This window comes from Poeciliopsis prolifica, unplaced genomic scaffold (genome assembly GCF_027474105.1).
Source record: "Poeciliopsis prolifica strain line A6 unplaced genomic scaffold, Auburn_PproV2 SCAFFOLD002, whole genome shotgun sequence".
Taxonomy (NCBI): domain Eukaryota; kingdom Metazoa; phylum Chordata; class Actinopteri; order Cyprinodontiformes; family Poeciliidae; genus Poeciliopsis; species Poeciliopsis prolifica.
The window spans coordinates 17,125,849-17,151,008 of record NW_026562377.1 but is presented as its reverse complement, the minus strand read 5'-3'; the positions used below and the strand labels follow the sequence as shown (position 1 = coordinate 17,151,008).

Below are 25,160 nucleotides of genomic sequence, written 5' to 3'. Positions count from 1 at the left end.
TTAGAAAGCCTTTCCTTTAATAAATGAAATCACCAATTAAATGCTTAATTGGTATTTACTGCCTGATTTGCTCGAAGATCTGAAACTTAAAAGTCTATCAGGAAAGCAAAACCAGAATAAATCTGAAAGAAGCAAACACTTTTCAAAACCCTCTCAATTCATAAGGTTCCCAATTTGCCAGAGTCTTATCATTTTAATTGTAAAAATGTTCTAACGCTGCCATCCCTATTCTTGTCTGCAGGAATGGCGTTCATGATGAAACAAAAAGGTCTGTTCAGCACTCTCCCAGCAGGACTTCAGCGGACATTTGAGAACTGCCTTTTGTCCGGTCACTTGTCCATTAAAGTGGTTTGGGAACATTACGGTGATTGTGCTATTACAATGCAGCCGAGTCACTTTTGACAAGTGAATTTACCTTCCATTTGTTCAGAAACAGAAGTCAGTCCTTCAGGGAAAGAGATGGGCAGCAACTGGGCACTAAAAATAAATGCAAGTTTCTTTTATTGCTTCAGTAGAGAAATGCTGGCATGTTACTAATGTTCAAGCACAGAATTGGATTCAAGTTAATTTCATCTGTCTAAATTACCAGAGGCTGAAAAAAAAAACGTACCTAAAAATATTGCTTGATTATTTGGTGTCTTCTTTGAATAGTCTCTCCTATCTAAAATCCTTTAAAAATATACTGACTGGTCAGGCAAGGCACTCTATAGTGTAGGACTAAAATACATAAATAAAACATCAATTTCTGAAAAACTGTGTACTATGAGAATAAAAGGAAACTACTTTATTTTCACTATATGTTCATTTTTTCAATGAATTCAATTTTTGATAATTTTACATGCACTACACCATATAAAATGTAAAATCTTTGTTGCTGTTTTTGTATTTTTGAACTTGATATATTTGGAAGTAATAGCAAAAACATTGTAAATTAAGTACAAATAAACTCTGAAATGAAAGAAAATTAACTTTGTAGGACCAGATGTTTTATCCTCAGCTATCAAGGTCTGTCTGGAAGACAGTCCGAATAAAGTTAGTTGGAAAGAAACTCTCATCTCACTGGCAAATGGGACAGGCAGTTCTTCAATGAAACAAAATGCATGCACAAGTTTAACTTCATTGGTTCATTTTTTGTTGTAAAAAAATAAAAATAGTAAAAACAAAGTAAATAGATGAATAAATAAATAACTAATCTACATCGAGATTATCAAAAAACGTTAGAACAACAGCAGATTTAAACCACAAAAGCCCCTCTCACCCCAATTGGACATAAGTCTGAATTCTATAAATGTCATGTTCATTCATATTTGATTAAAGTATTTTTTAAAAATCTCCAGATGGCTGCAACATAAGATTGAAAACAAACAGGAAAAATCAAGCCCAAACAATCAAGCATCAAGACCTTCTTTTCTTTCTTCTTTGTTTATCGCGTGGTAATGTCCAGGTATCTTTCTGTCCTTCTGTCTTTTCATGCATTTTCCTCTTCTGGAGGACATATCAATCATTAAAGTGCTTGTCTATGTTTTAGGACAACAACAACATCCGAATCTCAGTGTAGTTTTACCTAGCTGAGTCCTTTGGGATCCAGTAAAGTGGATGAACGTGTTCTTGGCACACATGACTTAGTAACTCCCTCAGTTAACTCCTGTTGGTGCATGATAACTTTTTACTGTGCGTGTCTTCTGAGAGTGCTAATGATACAGAGTTAACTGACGTTCCCTCACATAACAAGACTGCTGGATCTTGGCTGGGATTCAGCTCCCTAGTGTGGAATTACCATCAGTGTCAAATGCTGACAACAAGGCAACTGCTCTGAGCTGAGAAAGAGTAGTTTTGTGGCTGGGGCTTTGTGACCTTGGTTACTTCAGTGGGAACCTTCAGGCATGCAAGTGATAGCGCTGCGTTTTTGTAAAGCGAGGCCCACTACTTCGGTAGTAGATCAGTGACAGGCTCATATGGCTCAAATCAGGATTTATTACGACTAAAACCAACAATGATATTTACATTGAAATATGCCAAAAGTAAAGGGGTAAATACCAAACTACTCATATCCTTATGTGTTACATTGAAATGCAGGTGTGATGATGATGATTAGGAGAGAATACCGTTTACCTGTTTGTTGTGTGCCAGCAGGTGACGCAGCCAATCCACAACTACATGATATTACTGTCATATTACCATCTAAACTAGCTTGTCACTGTCACGGCGAAGTTTAGCTGAAAAAGAGTTTTGCAGGAGACGGTAGCATTGAAGGGAGGGAACAACAATACTTATTTCTGCCTGCAAACTAGGAATCAAGCCACCAGGTTTTAAAACTGCAGCTCATAGTAACAGACTAAGAATGCAGTGATACCAAACCATTGCTCTCAGGGCCCTGTCAAGACTATAAAAATGCAGTGTTTAGGGAAGCTACCCATGCGGGAAATTTGTTAATTAACAGGGTGCCCAACTCAACACTTCTATGGTGAATGGATCTCATATCTCCATTGTCATTTACAAAACTGCCACAGAATGATTATAAGCTACTTTCCTACTTTTCTGACTGGCTGAGCATTTCCACCAGCACAATATATGCACACAGGGCCCTCGCTACAAAGTTAGAAACATTATATAACACACTGCCCTCCGGGGTACATTTAAATCTGGATGTGGAGTGGATGATGGTGGAATATGAATAACAGGCTAGCAGCTACTTTCCTAAGTTATGATACACTGTTCATATTTTTTGGTTTTCTTCCCTATGACGCCCTCCTAATTATTATTTTTGGTTTTTCTAATCATTCCGCAGCAATAACCCACATTTACCACAATTAAAAAGTTAACTCTTTGTAGTGAACATTCTAGTTTTCATCTCAAGAAAGCAGGGGAAATGAATTCCTTAAAATCAAATTACCGTACCATAATATTTTCTATGTTTAATTAATAAAAAATTAATGTTTATTTCACCAGTAAAATCTTATCCCTAGTATTTTCTTAAATCTTAAAGCAGTTGAGACAACTTCGGTTCTATATCCTCTTCTAAGACCTTCGGAGAATCCACAACAGGGCCAGTTACAAGTATTGAAGTATTATTTAAAACTTTTGCTCTTGCCATTTCCAGAAAAGTGCCAGAGTGATCAGAATTTAGTCTGGTTTTATGAAGTTTTGAGTGACACTGCCATGCTCCTCCCTGACATGCAGCTGGGTGATAAAAGGCTACAGACAAAGTGTCTGGTCCTAAAACAAAACTGTTTTAAAACTACAGATGACAATCTATAAGCGGTATTATATACACATAGACCCCTTTTATAGCATAGTCAAGTACATATGTTACCTTCAGTTGTTATAAAAATGTATCAGATTTTGCGTTATTCGATCCATTGATATTAGCCTGCGTCTCTTTAAAAAGCTCCTTCTCTTTCTGACACTACAATTCTCCAGGTATGTGTTTTTGATTAGGGAATTATATTGCAACATAATATAATGTTTAAACAATGTATTTGTTCAGGTATGTGTAGACATCATTATCATAAAAGCAACAAAAGTAATTATAACACTATTTTAACTTGTATAAGTAAAGGTCTAATAAAAATAAACTGAAAGTATGTTGTATTATTTATTGCTCATTTATTATTTATTCATAAACAGACAATCGGAAGTAGGCTCAACAAGCAGTATATTATTTGATCTAAAGACGTGATGAGAAACCAAGTCATTGACACCTATCGTTGTGGAAAGTGTTACAAAGGCCAACCATTCTTATGTTTGGGGACTCTTGTGAACCACAGCGCTGCTTCAGGACCAAGACAACTTATTGATGGAGCCATGCATTCACCTGTCAAGCAAAAAATACTGATGTAAAAGGCATTTGGAACACAAGTTCACTTGAGCTGTGCAGCAGGGGACTGATCTCAAGCAAGCCCATCTCTGAATTTCTCAGAATTAAAAAAAAAAAACTAATGAGAAAAATAAAATAAAACAGATTTAAATTTAATTGAGATCCAATGGCATAATATGTCCTTCATGCCCCCAAATTATTCAATGTGACAGAATTAAAAATGTCTTATTTTATCTACAGTTTACCTAATGTTCTCCAATGTCAAATCTATTGTAGATTATAGAGAATGAGGCTGAACTTGTGAAAGAGGAGAGACAGAGCCCGACATTCCCCATGGTGAGCTGCTCGTCTGCAGAGAACAGAGAGGATCAACTGCAGCTGACAGGCTGCAGTCTTGACTGGCAGATTGCTGGAGTCATGAGCTCTAAGGGGTATAACTGTGTCAGGATTTGGGGGGTGGGTGCCAGGAAGACACAGAAGCGATCCCCATCTGGGGATCCGTCAGAGGGCGATTTGACAATGCCTCTGTTAAATTTGCAGTTTTTGTGATAGCCGGCCCTAAACTTTTCCGGATCGTATACTTGTAGGATCAAGTATATGACCTCAAAGAAACCGTACTCATTCTGGCATGTTCATTTCCACTGCTATGAATAATGTACAAATATATGTTGCATTATAGAATTAAAAAAAAAAACATTCAACAGGATCGGTGGTGTCAAAGGATAGGATATCTATGAACTTAGTTTCCGTTTCTTAAGTGAAGTAACCAAATAAATTCATATTCTAAATCACAGGTTTTTCATTCTGCATGAGCTTCTGTAGTTGATTCTGAACTCTATACTTTAAACATGTCTGGCATGATAAGACATGTTTATCACAAACCTTTCACACCCAAACAGTCATCACAGACAATAAAACATTATAAAATTCCAGCAACAATCTAAGAAGCATTACATTATGAACCAAAACAATGTGAAAGAAAATAATCATTTAGCAATTACTGCTCTAGATGACTGTGCTGATCTTATATTATCTATTGCTGTACGTGAGACACATCTAAGCATAACTAGGGGGACTTAATGAAAACCAGCTACGGGGGGAAAAAAATCATTATTCTGGCTTTGTTTCATTAAAAAGATACTACTGCCTAAAGATAAAATATTGCATTGTTTGGGTAATTATGAAAGTGGGTTAATGGAGAGAAAATCTGCATAAGGCCTAAATATATCTAAATCTATCGTTGTGAGCTAAGAGTTGCAAATGCAGACTTACAGAGATTATAAATCCTTTGTTTTTGAATATTTGAAAAAAAAAAAAAAAAAAAAGCAACACTTTTGTCCATCAATTTCAGATAGCAGTGCTAAGACAAGAAAAAAATGAAAATAATCCAAACAGGACACATGGCTGGTAATATTACTGCTCTGATGCGAAAACAAAACTGAGATTACATTAAAACATTATGGAGGAGGTAAATGGGTACAATAGTATTGAGGTGCTGAGAAACAGAGCAATAGCACCTCACCACTCATCATCCTTAGAAAAACAATATATTTTTAGCATTTTGAGATCTACGAGATGAAAAGATAACAGCCAAGTACCATCACTTGGAGATTAAATTTAGATCGAGAAGGGCTACATTTTATTTTAAATCAAATGTGAAAAAAAATATACATATATTAGAATCTGTCTGTCAATAGTTCAATATTTTTAACTAGATAGCCTAAGTGATTTTAAAATGCACACCTCTGACTGAAAAGGGATCTTTTGAGTTAGCCCTTCAAAACTTCCATGACGCAATTCCATGTATGATTGATGATGTAACATATTGAACCATTGAAAAATCATTGGCCAAAGAATGGATTGTTCTTTTGAACTTTCTAATGGGAATAAGCTGGATGGAAGTGTGACCTCTGTAAAAATTTTTAAAAAAAGCGATATCCTTTTCATCACAGCGTTTGCAACTAGAAAATGTGGGCAAACTCCATGAAAGCAAACAGCTGAAGTGGAGGTATTTACACTCTGCCTAAAAGAACACGTTTCTTAATGCAATACGTTTCCATAGGAAGCACAGGACTCCGCAAGGATCATGAAACAATTCAAATCTTGAATTTAGGGCAATTTAGGGCCCAAAGCATGAGGACACATGGCTGATGTGACTACAAATAGCTCAAGCAGAAAACGTTTTGACAAAACACTTCAGGATGGGACAAAGATGATTTTTAAACATATACTGATTTGTGGTGAACACAAAACCCCCTTCAGAAGCCTTTCATTTTATCCCTGAATACATAATCGTTGTGGTCATTCATTCATTTAAATGATCCAGTAAAGTACAGTCGGTTATTATTTTATGTTACTGAGATGTAAAACAAACTAAAAATTGTATGCATTTATGGAAAAAAAAAAAAAGCCAGGAAATCAAAATAGATTACTTAAATAAAAACTCATTGGTGGCCGAGAATTGAGGCTGCCATTGTGGGGTTGAATTATGTGCACTTAGTACTTCACTGTTCAAGGCGATTTATCCCTTAATAGAGAAAATGTTTTTAAGCACATCCCTGTTTGTTTTATCAATATATTTTATTTATTTATACCCAAACATGCCCTGCTGAAATTTTTTTCTCCTACTAAAAGAGTTGTTCCTTTCCACTGTCATCAGTGCCGGGAATGTGAAATTGCTGCAAACTCACTACCTGGATGTAACTGTTATTGACAAATACCAAAAGTTAAATTTTCTACAGAAGTGGATTGCATTATATTAGTTCTACAATCAAATCGGACAGTAGATAACTGAATTTCAGTGTATTTATAAAACTGCAATATATTTCTCTACAAATTAATATTAATCGAATCTGTCGTGCTTTGACATTATAGTTGTTGTGCACTACATAAAATCACTTCACAGAAATCAACACGACTGAACTGGATGTTTAACCTCGGTAAGCCACCATGCCAGTCACGTAAATAACAGCCCTGGTTTAACGCAGGGAAGCAAAGCGGTGTGGCTGCTGCACCAAAGTTAACTAGTGAGTCAATGTTTTTTCCGCTTATTTGCAATCGAGTGATCAATGAGTCTCACAACTACAGACGTTCATAACCAACTGATTCCCCCCCCCCAAAGTAATGTACGCAGTAATTTCGCAAAAAGTGATATTTTCCAAGACAATTTACACCACAGCAAAGGAATAAATGTGCAAAACTGGAGCGAAAAACGACGCGGTTGTTAATTTTTTTTTTAACGCTTAATTTAAACAGACAACAGAGAGGAGACGCGACTTGTCTCCCTTCAATGAAACTATCCGCGTTTTAAACGTTATTCTGCCGTTACGTAGTAGATGTCAGCCGTTACAATCTCTTAATTAGCATTTGATAACATAAGCTAACGTCACGTAAAAAGCGCAGGTAACATTCAATTGCAGTTCAGGCGTAAAAAAAAAGAAAAAGATCTCGTTGCGTCCCGCTGTTTCAGCGTTCCACAGTAAAACCTCCCCCCCCACGTCCACAGCGTTCACAACAAAGACGAACCAACTCACCATGATAAGGGTAAGGAGATGGGGTGTCCGTGTTTCTAGCCATGGCAGTTAGTAGAACAAGCACACCACCGCCGTGTTGGTGTTGGAGACTGCATATGAGAGTCGAGGTGAGGGTCAGTTATTTTATCCCGTCGCAGCAGCAGCAGAAGCAGGGACAGCAGTCCCGTCGTGAAATAAACAAAGGCAGCCTGCACGGTCTCGCGCTGTTGGATGCTCTGAGGATGCTTCATCCACGCAGCTGAGCGTCGGTCGTGTTTACAGCGCGACGTCATTAATTATTCCAAAAACGGCGTTAAAGGGGCCGCTGCACCCTCCGTGCTTCTTTGTTGCTGAACGAGACTCGGTAATCTTCCAAAATGGACGAGAAGTGCTCGCTTGTTAAATGCGACCCACAGCCGACTTTTGAATACATGTTGTGAGTCTTTCTCGGAATGACTGAAGACATGTCATATTACAACATTTAAGGCACGGACAACTATCCGAAACTGAGTGAACTGAAGTGAGAAACACTGACCTCAGTCGGGATTCCTATGATATTGCATCGTTTTCTTTGTCTCTTTGTCTTTGCCTCCCCCTCAAATCCTATCAAACCCCAAAATAGATTTCATACCTACCTCTTTAATGCCTGTTTATTTAAAAAATATTGCCCTTTCCATGCATTGATACATAGTGAAAGACTTTGTATTAATGAATAAAGTCAAACAAAAGAAAATAAACTAATCTACAAAAAATATTGTATGACACAGTCTGACTAAAGTCTGAATCGCAAACACTCACAGTCGTCATTTATAGAATGCCTCAGATTTGTTTATGTATTTGCACTGTTTTCAGACATAAGAGAATATCAGCGCCAATCAGGCATGACAATGCGACCAGAAGATCAGAATCTTTTCACTGTGGCACCTGTCCAATACGGCAACATGTTAATACATTAACATTGTATCTGACAATGTTGATGTGTCAGATACAGGACAGACAGGCAAAAGTCCAGATGTACATGAGTTTGAGAGTGAATGGGTCAGAGCGTCTACATAGCCGCACCTTTTTGTGAGTTGGGATGTAAAAGAATGTGGGGTACAGGCAGTTTTGAGCTCATACGCATCCAAGTTTAATTTCAAAACAAGGAGCCCCACTCTGTGCCCCGTCAGTGGGCGGAACAGAGCACTGTGATGAAAGTGCAAGTTGCCAAAGGATGGTCATGTAGAGCGGCTGTGCTTTCCAGAGTTAAATCAGATGGTGATGTAGCACGATCACTGCCAATGGCAAACAGACGGAGTCACAGTCATATTTTTGCTAAGTGCAGAGAAAACTCTTCTCGTTGAAGATGTGATGTTTCCAGACCACAATGAATTTCTACTACCTTAAGTTAAGAATGCAGAAATCTGGTGTGTATGAAAGGCAGTAAAATATGAAAAGATAAATGCCCTGAAGGGTACAGGCAACATGAAGTAGAATTTGAAATGCTGGCATTTTCAAGTAATTTATTCTATTTTTGAACTTTTTCTTTAGCTGGTTTATCCCTATGACCTTCTTTTTGATAGTATAAAAAGAAGGATACCACTGCTACATGCACCCTTTCATTTTATGGGTAAAATTACTTTTTGTGCTCCAGACTCCAAAAACAGATCAGTAAACAAAAATGATAGAGTTTGGGAATATACAGTATTATCTGCCAGATTTTAAAAAAAACTTTTCACTTACAGATGTATTACTGAGCTCAAGCATTAAGTTTCAATTTCTGGACCTGTGGACATGTTTGCCAACAAAAATATTCTGATCACTATCTTCTTTTCTGTTGAAATCAGGTTATAGGAGCTTCAAATTCAATTTTCTCTGCTCTGTTTGGCCAAAAGGAATTAAATGACTGGGTATAAATGAAACAGGTTCATTGAAAGTCTTTTCTTTCTTTGCCAATTGGATATGCTCAGCAAATCTGAGAAACAATGAACACTCAGCAAGTCCTAGAAAATTGCATCCATAACTAGTGCAATTGCCAGCCATGTCTGTCTGTAAAGAAATTTGCAAAAATATGTTTATTGGTTACACAGGTATAAGAAAAGACCATTTCATTAAATATAGAGCTTCTTATAAATTTTTTTTGTACTTGGTAGAATGACCTTTTAAACTACATGGCTTGGTTACTTTGAATGTACTGAGATTAACTTCATACATACAGTGGTTTCTGGGATTTTGACCCATTCCTCCTGGCAGAACTGGTGTAACTGAGAGATGTTTGAAGACTGTCTTGCTTCTACACACCTGTTCAACTCTGCTCACAAAAGAGGCTTTTTGAGGACCATCACTGACAATTTTGTGGGTGGATTATTGACCATTTTGCCAACACTGTTTTAACTTATCATCTTATAGCTTGACACATCACTTCACATTTTAAAACTTTGTATTTCACTCACGATGCCAATGATTTAGTAAAGTGCCCCAGTCCGTGCTAGTGCTAGACACCCCCAGCAACACGATGCTTCCAGCTCCATTCTTTGAACTTTGCCTTATGACCCGAGGTTGACAAGCTTCCCCAATTTTCCTTGAAATATAACAGTGGACCAAAGAACATGTCTTCATAATTTTAGATAAGTCTCTAAGTTTGAATGTCTTTTTTTTAATTAACTTCACAATGAGAATTTTCCTGTCTTCTAAATCTCATTACACTTGTCTAGGCAAGTTCAACTTTATTTGGCCTGTTTGCAAATTTAGACATATATTCAAATAGTATCAGCAAGGCTGATACTATTTGGGACAACATACTATTAGCTTCTTGATTATTACTTTTGTTGTTTGTTTTGTTCAGGTTGATGTTCTGTATGAACAACGCAATAGGTAACAACAAGGTTTTCTTGTTCCAAATGCAATGCACAAGCCTAACAGCTCACCATATTCATGTGTTGTATTTGGCTCAGCAAAAGCAAGCTGCTGACTGGTGCCTCTGTTGATAAGAGGTTGGAGTTAATTAAAAAAAAGCTTTTGTTCTTAGCCATTTGCCTTGTAGCTTACTGGCTTTCTTCCCTCTGGAGCTGTGCTTTAAGATGCATTTTAGACCTCAGGGACTCCTTGAATTATAAAACAACTGACTGAAAGCTACCGATTTCTGCCAGTTTACAACGACCAGAAGATTCTGGATGTTTTCATCGCTTCTGATGCAGGCAATCTGATGATTGCATTTATGATGTTGCCATTGGATGATAGAGAGAGGTAGGAAGCATAAAAAAAGGTGAATTTGGTATTTCTCTTTATTTTTGAAGATTTCTTCATGTAAAGCAAGCTCAGTATGAGTCATACGTGAGTGCAGTGAGTCGCTAAGTTGCTCTCCGACTATAGCAGTTGTGCAAGACTGAAATTAACACTCATGTGAAGCCAACATTTGATTGCAGTTGTCTTGGCCTCACAAGATCAGGTCTACATAGACAGTTTTCATGGCTGCACACAGAATCAAATGTAATCTTTTTATTTATTATTATTACTATTTATTTATTTTTTAGAAAAGACTAAGATGCTGAGCTATACTTACATCCAGCTAAAATAAGGAATGGCATTAAGATTTTATTGCCTTTTCCTACTTTAGCTGCGTTATTGGAATAAATTCAGAGGGACAGAATCTATCTCTGGGCTTTCAGAAGAGCATCTGTGTTGCGTGTGAGAAGCACTGTCATTTCTTAAAAAAACTGCTGCAGAAATCAAATATTCATGGTTTGGTATGCTCACATAACTTTCTCTGCTGTTGATGCTGCATGTTTATGCTTCTCAGACCCCACGCATGTGAAGCAACCATCAGAGACTCATTAAATATCTTCCAAGGTTGCATGAAATTTTCCAAGTGAGAAGTTTAATCCAAATAGACCCATGTGAATAATGCCATTTCCTCCGAGAGTGCCTTAAATCAGGTGTTTTTGCAAAAGCAGAGTTTTTAACTTTTTTTAAAATTATTTTGTTCCCGGGGAGCATCCCTTCTCCTCCAAAGATCTCGGCATGATCAGCATCAAAATATGCAGACATGATGTCAAACATGGCAAAGGAGAAGAAAAAACCTGTCCACGTCTCACTGTTGAAGAAATGAGACAAATGTTTCAGTGTGATTATTGCGCTCTCAAAAAAAAAGAAAAAAAAAAATCTGAAAATATTTTTCACTGCTTTGTTATTTATTTACCTGTAATGGTTTGCGTGCGTGTTTTCACGAAATTATTCAATTTAGACGAAAAATGCTCCCATACACGACCGACTCAATCAGTGCAATTGATAAAAAAAAAAAAAATAATAATAATAATAATAATAGATTGTGTGTTCTACTTTACAAATGCTTACAGTCCTCTGCATACTTTCACATTGAGATGATTGAAGAGTCCTGATGCAGAAGACACTCACCGTGGAGCTCCTGGAGCTCCTGGAGCAGAGACGTGTCTGTAATGAAAGCAAAAAGCACCATGTGTCAAACCAGAAACCAGGAGCATTCTGGGAGTGTGATGCGCTTAGGACCATGAGGAGCGCTTTGCAGAAGGAGACTGGGCCGGGCAGCGGAGTTATTGGAGCGTCGCTCTCGGTTGCAGTTCGCGGATCCCGGTGATGCTGCCGACCGCTCCGGCGTTGCGCATGCCGAGGAGCACCCCTCCCTCACGCCCGGTCCCGGTAGGATGAAGACTCGCTGTGTGCGCTGAAGCAATGAGGGAGGGAATCAAGATGAAGATGAGAGTGGTAATTCAGACCGGGGGAGGGAAAGTGTCTTGAAGGATTCTTTTTTGCTTTGCGTGAAGCCTTAGTGTCGTCTGTGCCACTCGAGTTGCAGACTGTTCTCTGTCCACTGTTACTTAATTGTACTGTCCAGCAACACATTTCTAATATTCATGAAGGATAATCCTATAAGAGCTCATCCTTGTGAACTTTTTTGTTGTTGTTGTTGTTGAGTGAAGATATAATCAGCCTGTAGCACATTAGAACTGAGCAGTCTGAAACACGCTTCCTGTTCCAAGAGCATGGCGAGCGCATCTGAGAGGCACAGCTGACGTTTCTTTTGCAGCTTTTAATGTGCGGTTGTCATAATTACCATGTCTGTCGTTTCAATGTCTTCTAATCTTCCTGTTAATATCAAGAGATTATTGATTTATTTCTCCCTCCCTCTCCTTTTCTTTCCCCCATAAATGTCAGGGGGTCGGTGGCATCATCATCGTTACCATGGTTACAGGATTTATTGTCGTGTACAACAGCAGCTCTTGTGGGAGACGGCCTTCCTCTGCGTCCAGATCACTGCACTCCCACCACGAGGATGCTCCAGCCACAAAGAGAAAGCAGAGTGTGCAAGTTTCCACTCTGGAAGGGGTTGCAGGTATCACTGACCTGAAGGTAAACATGCATCACACGTGCAGAGTGAAAATCTGATTAATTTCACACAACAGTACCTGATTCACATACACCTTGAGATATTCTTTTGAAGTATAACCATCTCTTGCGATAAAGAAAATTTAAATGACAGAGTGTCCAAATTTTAGCAAACAGTGTTGGTGTTGTTTTACACAGTTAAAAAGCATAATGATTTGTAGGTTGCATCGTAAGCAAGTTATCGTCTGTTCTTAGACACATGCGATTTGTGGAGAGTATTGCTACTTTATGTGCTTTTTGTGGGACTGCATCGCAAACGGAGAGGCTGTCTCAGGGCGCCTTTTATGCGAGGACCACCACTGCAGACAAGGCAAGTTGCATTGTGTTGATAATGGAATTACTGCTTTTTGCTCAGGGTGTATGTTAGTGAGGGTCACAGTGAAAAAGTCAAATCTGTTGTGCCACAAATTGCATCTATTCCTTTTTTGCACGGAATTGGAAGCAAGTAATTCCTTTCAAGAAAATACGGTCGTACACCTTGAGGGGACCGTTGCTGGAACTCCACCAGAACCGGTGATTTTCTGTCAGTCTTCGTGAACTCCGGCTCCTCAGAGAGCCTCTCCTACACTGATCTACTCTGTGCTAACCAACCTCTCTTTTTCTGTACTTCCATCTATGCCTGCAATCTTTTCCTACACTTTGACTCTTTTCACCTCTGACAGAAACCAACAAGTAGTCTTCCTTCTCAGTCACTAATAATATAGATTTTTTTTATGTTGATCTTACATCTGTCCTTAGATTTTTTAAGTTTTGTATTCTCATATCTCATGTTATATCTTAAAAATGATGTATAGATAAATGAGAAACATTTGCAAACCAACTGATGGATCAGATTGGTGCTGCACAGAAAATGTGCAAAAAAAAAATCATCTGCATTTAAACATTGGCTCTGTTTGTCTCTGCCATAATGGGAAAGTTTTGTTTTCTTCAATCAACATCTTATTTAATTTAGTATGTATTTAAATTTTTCATGTTGATGGGTGCATTAAAATGTAGCTATGAAGCAAATTTAAAAACTATTGCATATTTGAAATATCTAATTATTTTTCCGCTTTTAGTTGTACACATTTGTGTTCAATGTTTATGTGTGGATGCTCACCTCAGTTAACCTGTGACCTAAAGCCAAATCAGGTCAAAGTCATATAATGGTTGTTAAATTGAACATGCAAGAATGAGAAATTAGAAACTGAAGATTGAGTCAGGATCCCTCAAGGCGAGGAAACTTTATTTATGTAGCACATGAAGCACAAAGCAACTCAAATGGCTTATACTAACATACTAAGATACAACTTTTTATTAAAAAGCAAAACAAACAAAGAATAAACGGTTTAGTTGCCAAAAAGACTAATATATCTAATATTAAACTTCTGTAAAACCGAATTCTGTTGCACTAGTTTATTTTGATATGATCCTGCAAAAGTATTTATACCCTTTGAACCTTTTCATACTGTGTTGCATTACAGCCACAATTATGACTGTAGATTAACTAATTACTACTTTGAAACTGCATTGAATGATGGTTGTCACAGTGTTTTCCAGACAATTATTTGAGAAGTTTGATGTGCATTTATATCCAGGCAGATTGGATTTTGTCTTATTTCTGTGAATCAGGGGAAAGAGGGCTGAATGCAAAAGTACATGTTTTTACGGTCATATAAGAGACAAGTTGTGTTCTCCAAATGGATACACTGAGGTTGGTGGTCATAGCATGGACAATTTCAAAGGGAATGAATACATTTGCAAGTGACTTTATAGGTTCTTGATTTCCAACATTTTCGAATAAAACCAGTGGAATTTATTATACTAAAAAGATTTCTCAATACAACCTTCTGAGATAAAACATTCTTTAAGAGTTCAGCCCCTATCTTAAGATCTACAGTAAAAAGTAGAATTTTCCAGCCCTAAATTCATCCTGTGCTTTACTCCCCTTCACAATTCATAATTAATGTGTTCACCATCCATTATTTAGTAACAAAAGCACAAAAACTGGATGGATCCAGTGGAATTCCTTTTAAATATGCTACATGTCTGCTGTGTTCTTCATGTCTGCCTCGTGAATGCACAAACCTATCACTCACACCCAGTGCATTGTTACCAAGTCTTCACACATCCTGCCTCCCCCTCAGAGAGAAAAATATACAGTTAGACCCTGAAGTGTTGCTCAGACAGCATTGAAGCAGGAGAGGATTTAGAAGGAGAGCACTTGTTTGGCTAACGCTGCCGACTGCCTAATGAACAACGAGACGAGATCGTGAGGTTGCCGCTGATTTGGGTGGAGCTTTGTTTCAGCTGCTCAATTCTCTGTTGCTTCGTTTAGAATGATGTTTGGAGTTTTGTAGATATTATAAGACGTTCTCCTTCTATCTTATGATAGTTTTTTTAGTTTCTGCTGCTGCTGTCTCTGTCTTTCTGGAATGCAGAAAGGCCAGTGCTCTGAAGTGGGTCCATCCGTCTGAGCGGTTCCCCTCGGTGTCATCTGAGGGCTTCTGCTGCTTGAGGGACTCTTGGCTTTGACACAAGTGCACAGACACACTCTCATGCACACATTCCCGTATCACTAGAACACTAATGCAGACAACTCCATGCAAATGCTCCAACAGTATTAAAATTTCAAAGCTCATGCTTGAAAATGAGGTCTGTTTAGTGCACTGTCTAGACCAGTTTAATGCTCTAAATCAACTCATGAGCGTGCGTTGCTTGAATAGGTCATGACGAGAAAGCCTTTCAAAAGTATATACATCCTCTTTCCACATTGTCACATTACAACAGTTAACTTCAATGTATTTCTCGGCTTTATAAAGTAGTCGATAACTCTAAAGAGAAAAACAAATTATCAGTTTTTGATAACTGCACAGTATTTCCATATGTTGTACATTTGCACTTAAAGTATGTGTACTTTATGTGATTGATGTAGACCATCCTGATTATAATATGACTGTTTATGGCCATCATCCTATGGGAAGGTGAACTTCTGCTTCCTGATTAGTTATGTACACCTCTTTGTTGGCCAGTCACATATAATCCAATATAAATGCCATATGAGTTTGTGGTTTCAACATGACAAGATGTGCAAAAGTTTATTAGGTACAAAGCTTTCTTCAATGACACTGCAAAAGATGATGAATTATTTTTACATCAAATCAGTTAAAATTTAGTAGATTATAGCTGTTTTACTTCCTAGCAGCAAAATGTAATGCTTTTTTCCCCCTCCAACAACACACTGTGCACTGGATCTCTCCCTGCCTTGTGCAGTGTCTGCAGGTTTTTGAAGGATGTTCCACCCGACTGTCTTCTTTTTGACAAGCTGCGGTAATAGGAGCTGTAGAGATAAGCACAAGCATCCAGATGCTTCCAAATGGGTGCCTACTCTCACGCTGGAGTTTGAACTCCCTGACACACATTTGTTAGAGTCCTCTCTTCCACTCCTCACCTTTTCTTCTACGTTTTAGCGATCGTAGGAAACAGGTATCGAGCTGTGAATTACTGTTATCAGAGTCAATCTACGCCGGCCTTAGGAAACGCTGGTAATCACACATCTTGTGCTAGAGCAAGAAGGTGAAGCTTTGTGATGAGTCTATTCTTCCGTTGTTATTCTAATGTACAGAATGAAATCAGGAAACCTCTTCTATCTACACTTTAAAGCAATCTCTGAGTGTGCAGAAATAGCTCATAAGACAATTTTTTTTAAGCAGGAACTTATAAATATTTACCAACCCTGCACTGAGTTTGCTCCTTTGATTTATTCCCATGATGTTCACATTTTAAATCCACTTAAAAGTGGGTCTTAGCTGTCTTACTCAAAAACAACTTGAAATCTACTTTCTTATTAATTTATCTTGATAATAGGACATACTATAACATTAGATGAGAAATTTTAAAGAATATAATGAACATCAGTAAGGTCATAATAGCTTTTGAACACTCTTGTCCGTTTCTAACCGAGTTTGACATGACAAAAAGGAAAACAACAGAGAATGTTTCTTTTGCCCAGATTACCGTTTACATTTGGAAGTGGAGGGATAGAAACTGAAAGTGTGTTGATAGCAAGAGCTTAATAGTTTAGTTTAGTTTTGATGTTAGGTTCAGAAATTTCATTATAATAACTTATAGTTAATGATAAATGTTTGTTGAGGTAAAGTTAAGTTCAGGAAATGACAATTCCGTAGTTCTTTATTACTGCGGCTAATTTGACATATTCATCTCATTTTACACACCTTCAAGTAGAGGGTGGAAATCATAGTTCCAGCTGAGGATTGTGAAGACAAATTAAAATTAATTAAAAATGAAGATGACGAGCGGCGTGAATACTTGCCGAGAGAAAGTGAGAGTGATGAGAATGAGAGCGAGACTCAGGAAGAAGATGAGGGCAGTGAGGGTGAAAGTACGTCTTTAAGAGGTTTGGGATGAGGCTGAATTTACTCTATAACCAAAAACAAATGGGTGAGCATAGATTATGGGCTGCAGAAAAGTTTATTCCATTGTCATAAATATCTAATTGTCCTTGAAGATCAAAAAGATAAAAAAAAAATAAATCATGAAAGACTTGTACCCGTTTTTATGGGTTGTTTGACAATTCTACATTGTTGCAATCTTTAGATAACAAACAATTTTAAGAGTTTGTTTTGTAATGCATTTTCATTTAAACTGCCAAAACTACTCAACTTTTGACACATTTATAAAATAATTAATGAAAATCTTTGTCTTTTTCACATTTGCACCATTTTTGTACAATCCCAAAACAAACATTGTGCTTTTTTTCTGCAAAAATCCATCCATCCATCCATCCATCCATCCATCCATCCATCCATCCATCCATCCATCCATCCATCCATCCATCATCCATCCATCCATCCATCCATCCATCCATCCATCCATCAAGAAAATCAGAAAGCAGGAACATCAGCACTTGAAGATGTTTTCGAAACCAGCATTAAATGAAATGAGATATCTGCACTCTGACAAGCTCTTGCAGAGATAATCATTGTGCCTCTTCCACCTGAAAAAAAAAAATCATCCTCATTTTTAAGCTCAGCTGTATAAGAAGCCTTGACTGTGAAAGAGCTTCTTATAAAAAATGCATCTATAGAGAAACTTCAATCCAATGTAGATTTTTGGAAAATGGATCGTAAGATGAAAAAGAATTTGTCAGAGTTGTCTTCAGCAATACTAGAAGAAAAACCTTATTAAAAGAAAAACATTTAGATAATCATTCTTATAGTGCAGCTTCACAGTGTCAAAGCTGTACACACATCCTACTGACAACTGGGAGGAATGAGGCTAGAATAAATTTAGAGGTCATTCAAAGGAAATGTTGCTGGTTCTACTTGTCTCTTTTCATATTTTGTCTCGGAGGATTTTTGAAAACTAATGGTTTTTCAGCATTTTGCTTTAGCACACAATTATTTTTTACAATAAAACAACAAGATTTGTTTTGAGTCTTATCGAGTTGTCATAAAAAAGGCTCCATTTTAGTCTGATTTCTGATCTCCACAAAAGCCTATATTAGGGAGACTGTTTTTGCAATGTTATGTCATCAAGCATCCTCTTTGAATTGACTAGCGTTTCACTGTGACTCAGTGCGGGTTCCTGTGCAGTGATACTGACAGTTGAGTTTTCCTCTTGTTTGCTGTCATGATGTGTATTTGGGATGATGGAGATGTGTAGAGTCAGTCTGAGAGTTGTTGATTGAAATGGGAACCAGAGCTATCCTCCAACTTTCTTATTTTTCCGTTTCTCCTCGTAACCATATTGATCTCTATGGCCTCCTAACATTAAGCTGGTTTTAACACAATGATGCGAGTATCGATAAATGCCGATAACTCTATAAGCATTCACTTCTTAAATTTTTATCTATGTTCAAGTTAACTTTGAATATTTGTTTTCCCCACAGTGCGCTGCTGCACAGCCAGCATTTATTTATTCAACAGTCTGTGAGTTGCATCTCCAGGTTTTCCACTTGATTTTGAAAGGTCTTTTTCCTTTGATGTGGAATTATCAAGCTGTCAGGAGCTCAGGAAGAAGGAGCTGCAGAGTCACGTTCAAGGACACTTTTTTGTTTCCAACGGACTCTTTTGACTCAAACTGAAGCAGTACGGACCAGCAAGCAACTGGCTTTTGCTTGCTGGTCCCAGTTTTCCCAGTTATTGAAATTGTCAAATGCTTCGGAACGATTTGGGAAGACAGTGATTAGGGAAAAGGAGCCTCTATCTTTTGTTGGTAGAAAAGAAAAGAACAAACATGAACAGGACTTCTCCCAGCTGGAGAGAGGATAGGCGGGTTTGTGCAGCGAGGTGTGTAATTTGTTCCAACCTACCTGGTATTCAGGAATTAGGTCTGCTCACACAGAACAGCACACATCCTGATGAGATAGTTCCTGTGGAGAGATGGGTTGGAGAGGAAGTCCGGCTTGACTGCGGTTGGATATTTGTTTGTTATTTTTATCTATTATGTTGTTTATTTTTACAGAAGACATCATAAATTGCTGGATCTTAGCCACTTCATTTTTTTTGCGACCACACTTAAAGTTTTCACCGGGAAACGCATGACACACACTCACACCACACAAAATCATTCAGTGCATGAGTCACCTGGATAGCAGTTCGGTGTTGTAGACACAGCGGCCGGAGCGGCAGCACCTGCGCCGCTTGTAATCTCACCCGTGTGTATGCAGACAGACAGACTCCCCCATCTATCTGCACCTCGTGAACTGGTGGAGTGTGAAGCTCGGGGCCCGGTTCAGAATTCTGATGGAGCTCTCCATTAAGGTTGGGAATAATTCATGTGGGGAGTCTTTGGGTGTTTGCTGTCGGATCATTCACCATCCGACCGCTTCTTTTTCCAACTCAGAAGACCTTGTTTGGACACACAAAAAAAAAAACTCAGCCTCTCTTCAACAGAGTTGAAGCCTGTGTTACAACTTTTTCACCTTTTCTCCACAATGCTGATAATGCTCTCCTATAACTACATTTTTATCAGTGTGAAGGACACTTTGGGTGAAAGACTACTTGAATATGCGATGATAATGCAGTGTGAGAGAATACTTTTGATTCGGTGTGGGTTATTATATTAAGGTAGGAGATCTGTGGTTATTCTGGAATAAATAGAGCCTTGAGTAAAGTCCTCATTATGCTATGCCCCGCAATCAAAAGACTACATTTTAGGGTAGTAGTACTGCTAACACAAAAAGCATTGGACACCATCACTAAATCATTGTGACAAAATTACAAACCACTGGAAATACTGGAGGAGTCAGGAGTCTGCCCTGAGGGTAGGAATAGGGAAGAGTGAAACTGTGATGTGAAGACATAAGACACCAAATAGAAAAATGAGCAAGAAACTTCTCTAGTCAACTGAGACTAAAAATATACCTGATGACCTACAAGAAAAACAAGAAAAACTAACACTACGCTTCCCTGAATAAATCCTCCTCATATTAAAACATGGTGATGGCAACATTTTGTGGGAATACTTTATTGTAGCAGGAACGTGGAAGATGTCAGACTGAAAAGGAAGCTAATTACCGGACAGTCCTGGAGGGAAACATTTTGAAGGCTGAATCAAACTTGAGACGAGGGCAGAGATTCACCTTAAAGCAGAACAACAACCACAAACATACAGCCAGTTATGGGGTTGCATGGTATTCTCTCTATGTCCATCACTATGTGACCTTCAACATTTTGGACAGCGCCATTTAAGTCCAGTGTGAAGATTTGCTGCCATGAGACTGTTCTACCAGCTAAATACTACATGAAATGCGACTTCATGTAATATGTTCTACAGATGTAAATATTTTGGGAAGGTGCTATACTCCTGAGTGACAACAGTCCAAAATAATTTTTTAAATATCAGCGCTCTCCTGCTTCTGTTCATCTCCTTTCGATTTATTCCCTGCAGCCTCTGAAGATGCACTGCAGGACGTGCGCCCTGGTGACCAGCTCTGGCCACCTGACTGGCGGCAACAGGGGCGAGGAAATCGATCGCTCGGACTGCGTCATTCGAATGAACGACGCTCCCTGCGCAGGGCATCACCTGGACGTGGGAAGGCGCACGAGTCTCCGCGTCGTGGCTCACTCCAGCCTGCAGAGGGTGCTCCGGGGCAGACAGGAACTGCTCAACGGGAGCCAGGACACAGTGTTCATCTTCTGGGGTCCAAGCAGCTGCATGAGACGGGACGGTAGAGGCCATGTGTACAACAACCTCAGACTGTTAAAACACCTACTGCCCAAACTTAAAGTGTACACGATCTCCCGGTCCAAGATGCTGAAATTTGATGAGTTATTCAAGAAGGAAACAGGCATTGATAGGTAAATGTTCACAAGATTATGCTGTTATTTGCAAGCTATGGAAACTGTGGGACCCAGGAAGTACTTGCGAGCACACCAGCTCACAAAATACAAAATAAGATTTATAATACTCAGGTTTATTTTTGTATATAGATTATAGGCAGTTCTACTGTGGAAAAGCACCGGCTGAATATGAACATTATAAAAAGTGGAATAAATAGATAAAGGCATTTGACTGATGTGAACTCAGCTATTCATATGAACTCATTTGCATGTGCAGTAAACAACGAATCCCCAGGTTGAGAAGCTCAGTGCATTAGATTGAGAATCCAGTCAGTCAGAGCAAATGTGTCACATTTCTTCATGTCCTTTGTCTGTTCTGCACAGTGCAGAGAAAATCTGAGGAACAGCTGCGCTTTGTTTGTAAAAGCAGGCACGCTGCGCGTCTGTGTTCACTGAGACATGACAATCCTCGCTTGTCTTTATTCCAGAAAGAGCTCCAACTCCTGGCTGAGCACCGGCTGGTTCACCATGTCTATGGCCCTGGAGCTGTGCGACAGGATTGACGTGTTCGGCATGGTGCCCCCCGATTTCTGTAGGTCAGTGTCTAAATCTTATTTAAACAGGAAGCTGGGTTCCCAAGCAGTTTGTTTTAGCTTTTCACCCAGAATTGTTAGCAATATGACAAGCACATTTTGTAGGATACCTTTGCATTCAACAGGCTTACTACCATAAGGATTAAGCAAAAAAATAAATAAAAAAATAAAATTGATCTAAAAAAACTCTGAAACCTACAAATATCAACAATAAAAAGAGGTTCTGAGTTGTTACAAGTGCTGGGTAATGTTGTTGGCATGTTTCTCCCGCAATGAGTTAGGACTCACTGACAATTAAGGTTGTGACATATTTCAATTCATAGCAAGTGAATTATACAAAGATAAAGAAATGGTTCTCCAGCTTCATAAACCTTGCGCTCTGCTTTGAACGTCATAAAATTTAATGACTACTATTTTGGCGGCTCGCTGCACTGCTTTCCCAGGATGGTGGGAATAACTGAGCCTCATGATAGGCGCGTTTCTCAGTGGGTTTAGTCTGTCGCAGTCTCTTTGAAAAAAAAAATGGGCCAAGCATTACATGAAGCTCAAGTGTCTCTTCTTTTCCAGCTCGGTTTCCTGACATTTACATCTGCATTTAAGTATAAGGAAATCTTTAATTATGCCTCTAACTTATATAGACTGAATAATTTTAATATAAAAAGCATATCTTTTAGCCACCATTTTCAGTTTTAAGCAGAGTTTACTTTGGCTTTGTCACATACAGGGCCAACAAAATGTTTGCGACTACAGCTCTCACATTAAGTTACAAGGGCACAAGAGACGAATTGAAATATGTAGGGCAGATTGCATCGACGCCCATGTGTCACACCGAGCTCCTCCACCAGGCTTGATCTGACTGAGGGCATCAGGGGAAGATGACAGCGCATAATGAATGCCTCTTTGAGCTCAGATTCTTCTGATGTCTCTGTTTTCTCTTTGTTCCTGTCTCCTTCTTTATCCCCCGCTGTGACTCTCTTCTGCTCCCCCTCTCCACCCCAGCATCTCATAATTATCCCCGCACTGTTTTCGCATTCCTTCCTCGCGCTTTCACTTTCAAGTCTAACTCGTCCCTCTCTCCCTCTTCCCCCCACGAAGATCCTCTTTACATCCCACGGTCCCGTATCACTACTACGAGCCATCGGGGCCAGACGAGTGCGCCATGTACCTCCTTCACGAGAGGAGTCGGAAAGGAAGCCACCACCGGTTCATCACGGAGAAGACTGTGTTTTCAAACTGGGCTCAAACTCTGAACATCCACTTTTACCAGCCGGACTGGAAGCCCACGCCCGTCTTCACACATGTGAACAACTCACGAGCTCCGAGTCCAGCCGGATCCTGAATCTGTCTCCACAGACGATCCCTGCAGGAGAGAGTTTCCAGTTTCCAGGGAGAATATTCCCCCTCAGATCAACCAGGGCTGGCCCAAGGTTGAACCGGACTAGGTTTTTGACATCACATTCAAATAGGATCATACTACAGTACTAGACTTTTTATGTGTTGAAAAAAAAAACATTTTAGGATAAATTACCTGTAATCTGTAAATAAATTCCTTACAATCATATACTGAAAATTATTCGGTTCTGTTTTAGACTTATTTGCAAACTGTTACTGTGTGTGAAATGTGATAAAAATGGCACAATTATCAAAACATCAGGTAAATATTTCTTTAGTAAATGAAATGTCAAATAACATTCAGTTCTTTTTTATGTATTTTTGAAACAGTGCTGCAAATTTCTGAGGCAAAAAGTGACACATCAGGACTCATTGTGAATAAACCAAACAGGAATGCAAAAAATTCATAGGCATGTTATCGGCCTGGAAAGGCCGATCACTGCGAGAAGCAACTTATTTCCAATATCTAAAGCAAAGCAGGATTCACTTGCCTCTGCTAAAGTTGTTTTTTATGATGCAACAATAAGAAAAATCTTGGGCAGATGTCACACCGATGAGAGGCCTAAACCGCCTCTGACCGAAAAGACCGCAAAGGCCAGACTAACATTGTTAGATAAAATAAAGTAAAATGGAAAAAAATCTTAAAGATATATGTTTTTTTGTGATAATGTTCAATGCACTGATGGGACAAAAGTGAAACTTTTTAGAGGGTAAACGAGTAAAATAATATTTCAGAAAAAGAATACCATCCTTACAGAAAAAGACAGTTATCAGAAATACGCTATGGCAGATGTTGCTGCTGAGACTGCCCCAGGTTACCTCAGGTGGATTTTCCTTAAAGAGTACGGGGTGAAATACTTGTTCACTGCACTATTTGCAGCTCTGTTTGATAATCCAACGGCTCCAGTCGGCACCGTAATGGACTAGTGACCCGAGGCTGTGGTTTAGTTCACTTCTGCCTTGACCTGGCTCGGGAAATGACTAAATGCTGGAAGAAGCTGCTTTTACCTGCTGGCTGACTGTAGCAGCATGACAGAATGGGGTCACAACAGCAGCGTACTGTAACTATGCAAGGATGAATATCATAATGGAATCATTTTAGTAAAGCACAGCTTTGTGTTTCAGCAGTCAGAACTAAAGCGCAGACATCCCTGTGATGCTACGTTTCAGTAAAATATTTACACCTCTGCTGGCTTTATATTTTAAACTATTTTTATTCAAATAAAATATTTATGTCAAAGAATACAAGAGTGTAAAAGGAGAATAAATAAAAGTCTTCATTTATATTTGGGGGCCTACTAACCCCAAATTAATCTTATGCTCCCTCTATAGACTGAGGCTGGAAATCTTTTAAGTTGCATCCTACTAGAGGAAACCTATTGGTAAATTTAACAATTACTTTAAAAATACATTTGCAGGTGGACTGAATAATTTTGTGCTTAAGAATAAAGTGAGGCCATCATTTAAACACTTTTTAAAATAACTTGAGCAGTGAGAAACAGGACAGGAGGACAAACTGGTTGTTCCCCCAGCAAGCAATCAAAGGCAAAGATTTTGATTGAATATTACTCCACTATCAGGGACACAGTGATTTTATTGCTGGTGGTTCACAAACACTCGAAACAAAAATAATAACCACTGAAGAAGATATTTTAAAAAAGGTTATCAATGGCTTTTCTCCTTAGAATCATAGTATTGCAGTGTGGGAGGAAGCTGGAGTATCCAGAGAGAACCCACACATGAGCAAGTTCTGCAAAGTCCTTGCTGATCGGCAATAACACCAACAGCCCCATTTCAGTGCAATTTGTTAATCAATATAAAAATTGCTGTCTTTTGTTCCCGTGTTTTGTATCCATTGATTCTTCTTGGCAGATTGTGTCTCATATTCCAAACCACTGTAATTAAAGCCAAATATCAGAACACGTCCTCAGAGACTTTTGTTCCAGTTAAAAACAGAGCTGCTGCTGAGATAAAACAAAATGACATCAACTCATCTCCAGCAGCCTCCTCAGTCCAGACCCATAATCCTGTCTCAGTGTGTAGGACTGTGGGAAAGAGGGGAGCTTGCTGTTATTACAGAGTCGTGTGTCGTTCTCCAACCACATTTCCTCACACAGGTACAATCTGTCTAGCAGCATTCATGATGTGTCGCCCTGCAAAA

The 25,160-nt window shown here is 38.8% G+C and overlaps 2 protein-coding genes across 4 annotated transcripts in view; one reads left to right on the top strand and one right to left on the bottom strand.

Moving 5' to 3' along the window:
- slc44a5b (solute carrier family 44 member 5b) overlaps nt 1–7,608 on the bottom strand; it is a 28,796-nt gene extending 21,188 nt beyond the window's left edge. For both annotated transcript variants that reach the window (XM_055052514.1, XM_055052524.1), the window contains exon 1: nt 7,351–7,608. In XM_055052514.1, coding sequence (XP_054908489.1) covers nt 7,351–7,393 — 43 coding nt within the window. In that variant the 5' untranslated portion in view covers nt 7,394–7,608. The remainder of the gene's footprint in view (nt 1–7,350) is intronic.
- A 4,142-nt stretch (nt 7,609–11,750) lies between these two features.
- st6galnac5b (ST6 (alpha-N-acetyl-neuraminyl-2,3-beta-galactosyl-1,3)-N-acetylgalactosaminide alpha-2,6-sialyltransferase 5b) lies at nt 11,751–23,593 on the top strand. 2 transcript variants are annotated; one of them, XM_055052829.1, is made up of 5 exons: nt 11,751–11,982; nt 12,499–12,693; nt 20,623–21,032; nt 21,503–21,610; nt 22,703–23,593. In XM_055052829.1, exons 1-5 carry the CDS (start codon nt 11,920–11,922, stop codon nt 22,944–22,946), a joined length of 1,020 nt encoding a protein of 339 aa, XP_054908804.1. In that variant the 5' UTR covers nt 11,751–11,919; the 3' UTR covers nt 22,947–23,593. The 2 variants fall into 2 exon arrangements, with proteins under 2 accessions (XP_054908804.1, XP_054908812.1); XM_055052837.1 differs by having other exon boundaries at nt 11,755–12,048.
- The last annotated feature ends 1,567 nt before the right edge of the window (nt 23,594–25,160 follow it).

Excerpts from the sequence above, each read along its gene's own strand:
- st6galnac5b (XM_055052829.1), top strand. The coding sequence starts at position 11,920 with ATGCTGCCGACCGCTCCGGCGTTGCGCATGCCGAGGAGCACCCCTCCC. Across the intron at positions 11,983-12,498 it reads CTCCCTCACGCCCGGTCCCG|GGGGTCGGTGGCATCATCAT; the intron begins GTAGGATGAAGA and ends CATAAATGTCAG. Across the intron at positions 21,033-21,502 it reads AAGGAAACAGGCATTGATAG|AAAGAGCTCCAACTCCTGGC; the intron begins GTAAATGTTCAC and ends TCTTTATTCCAG.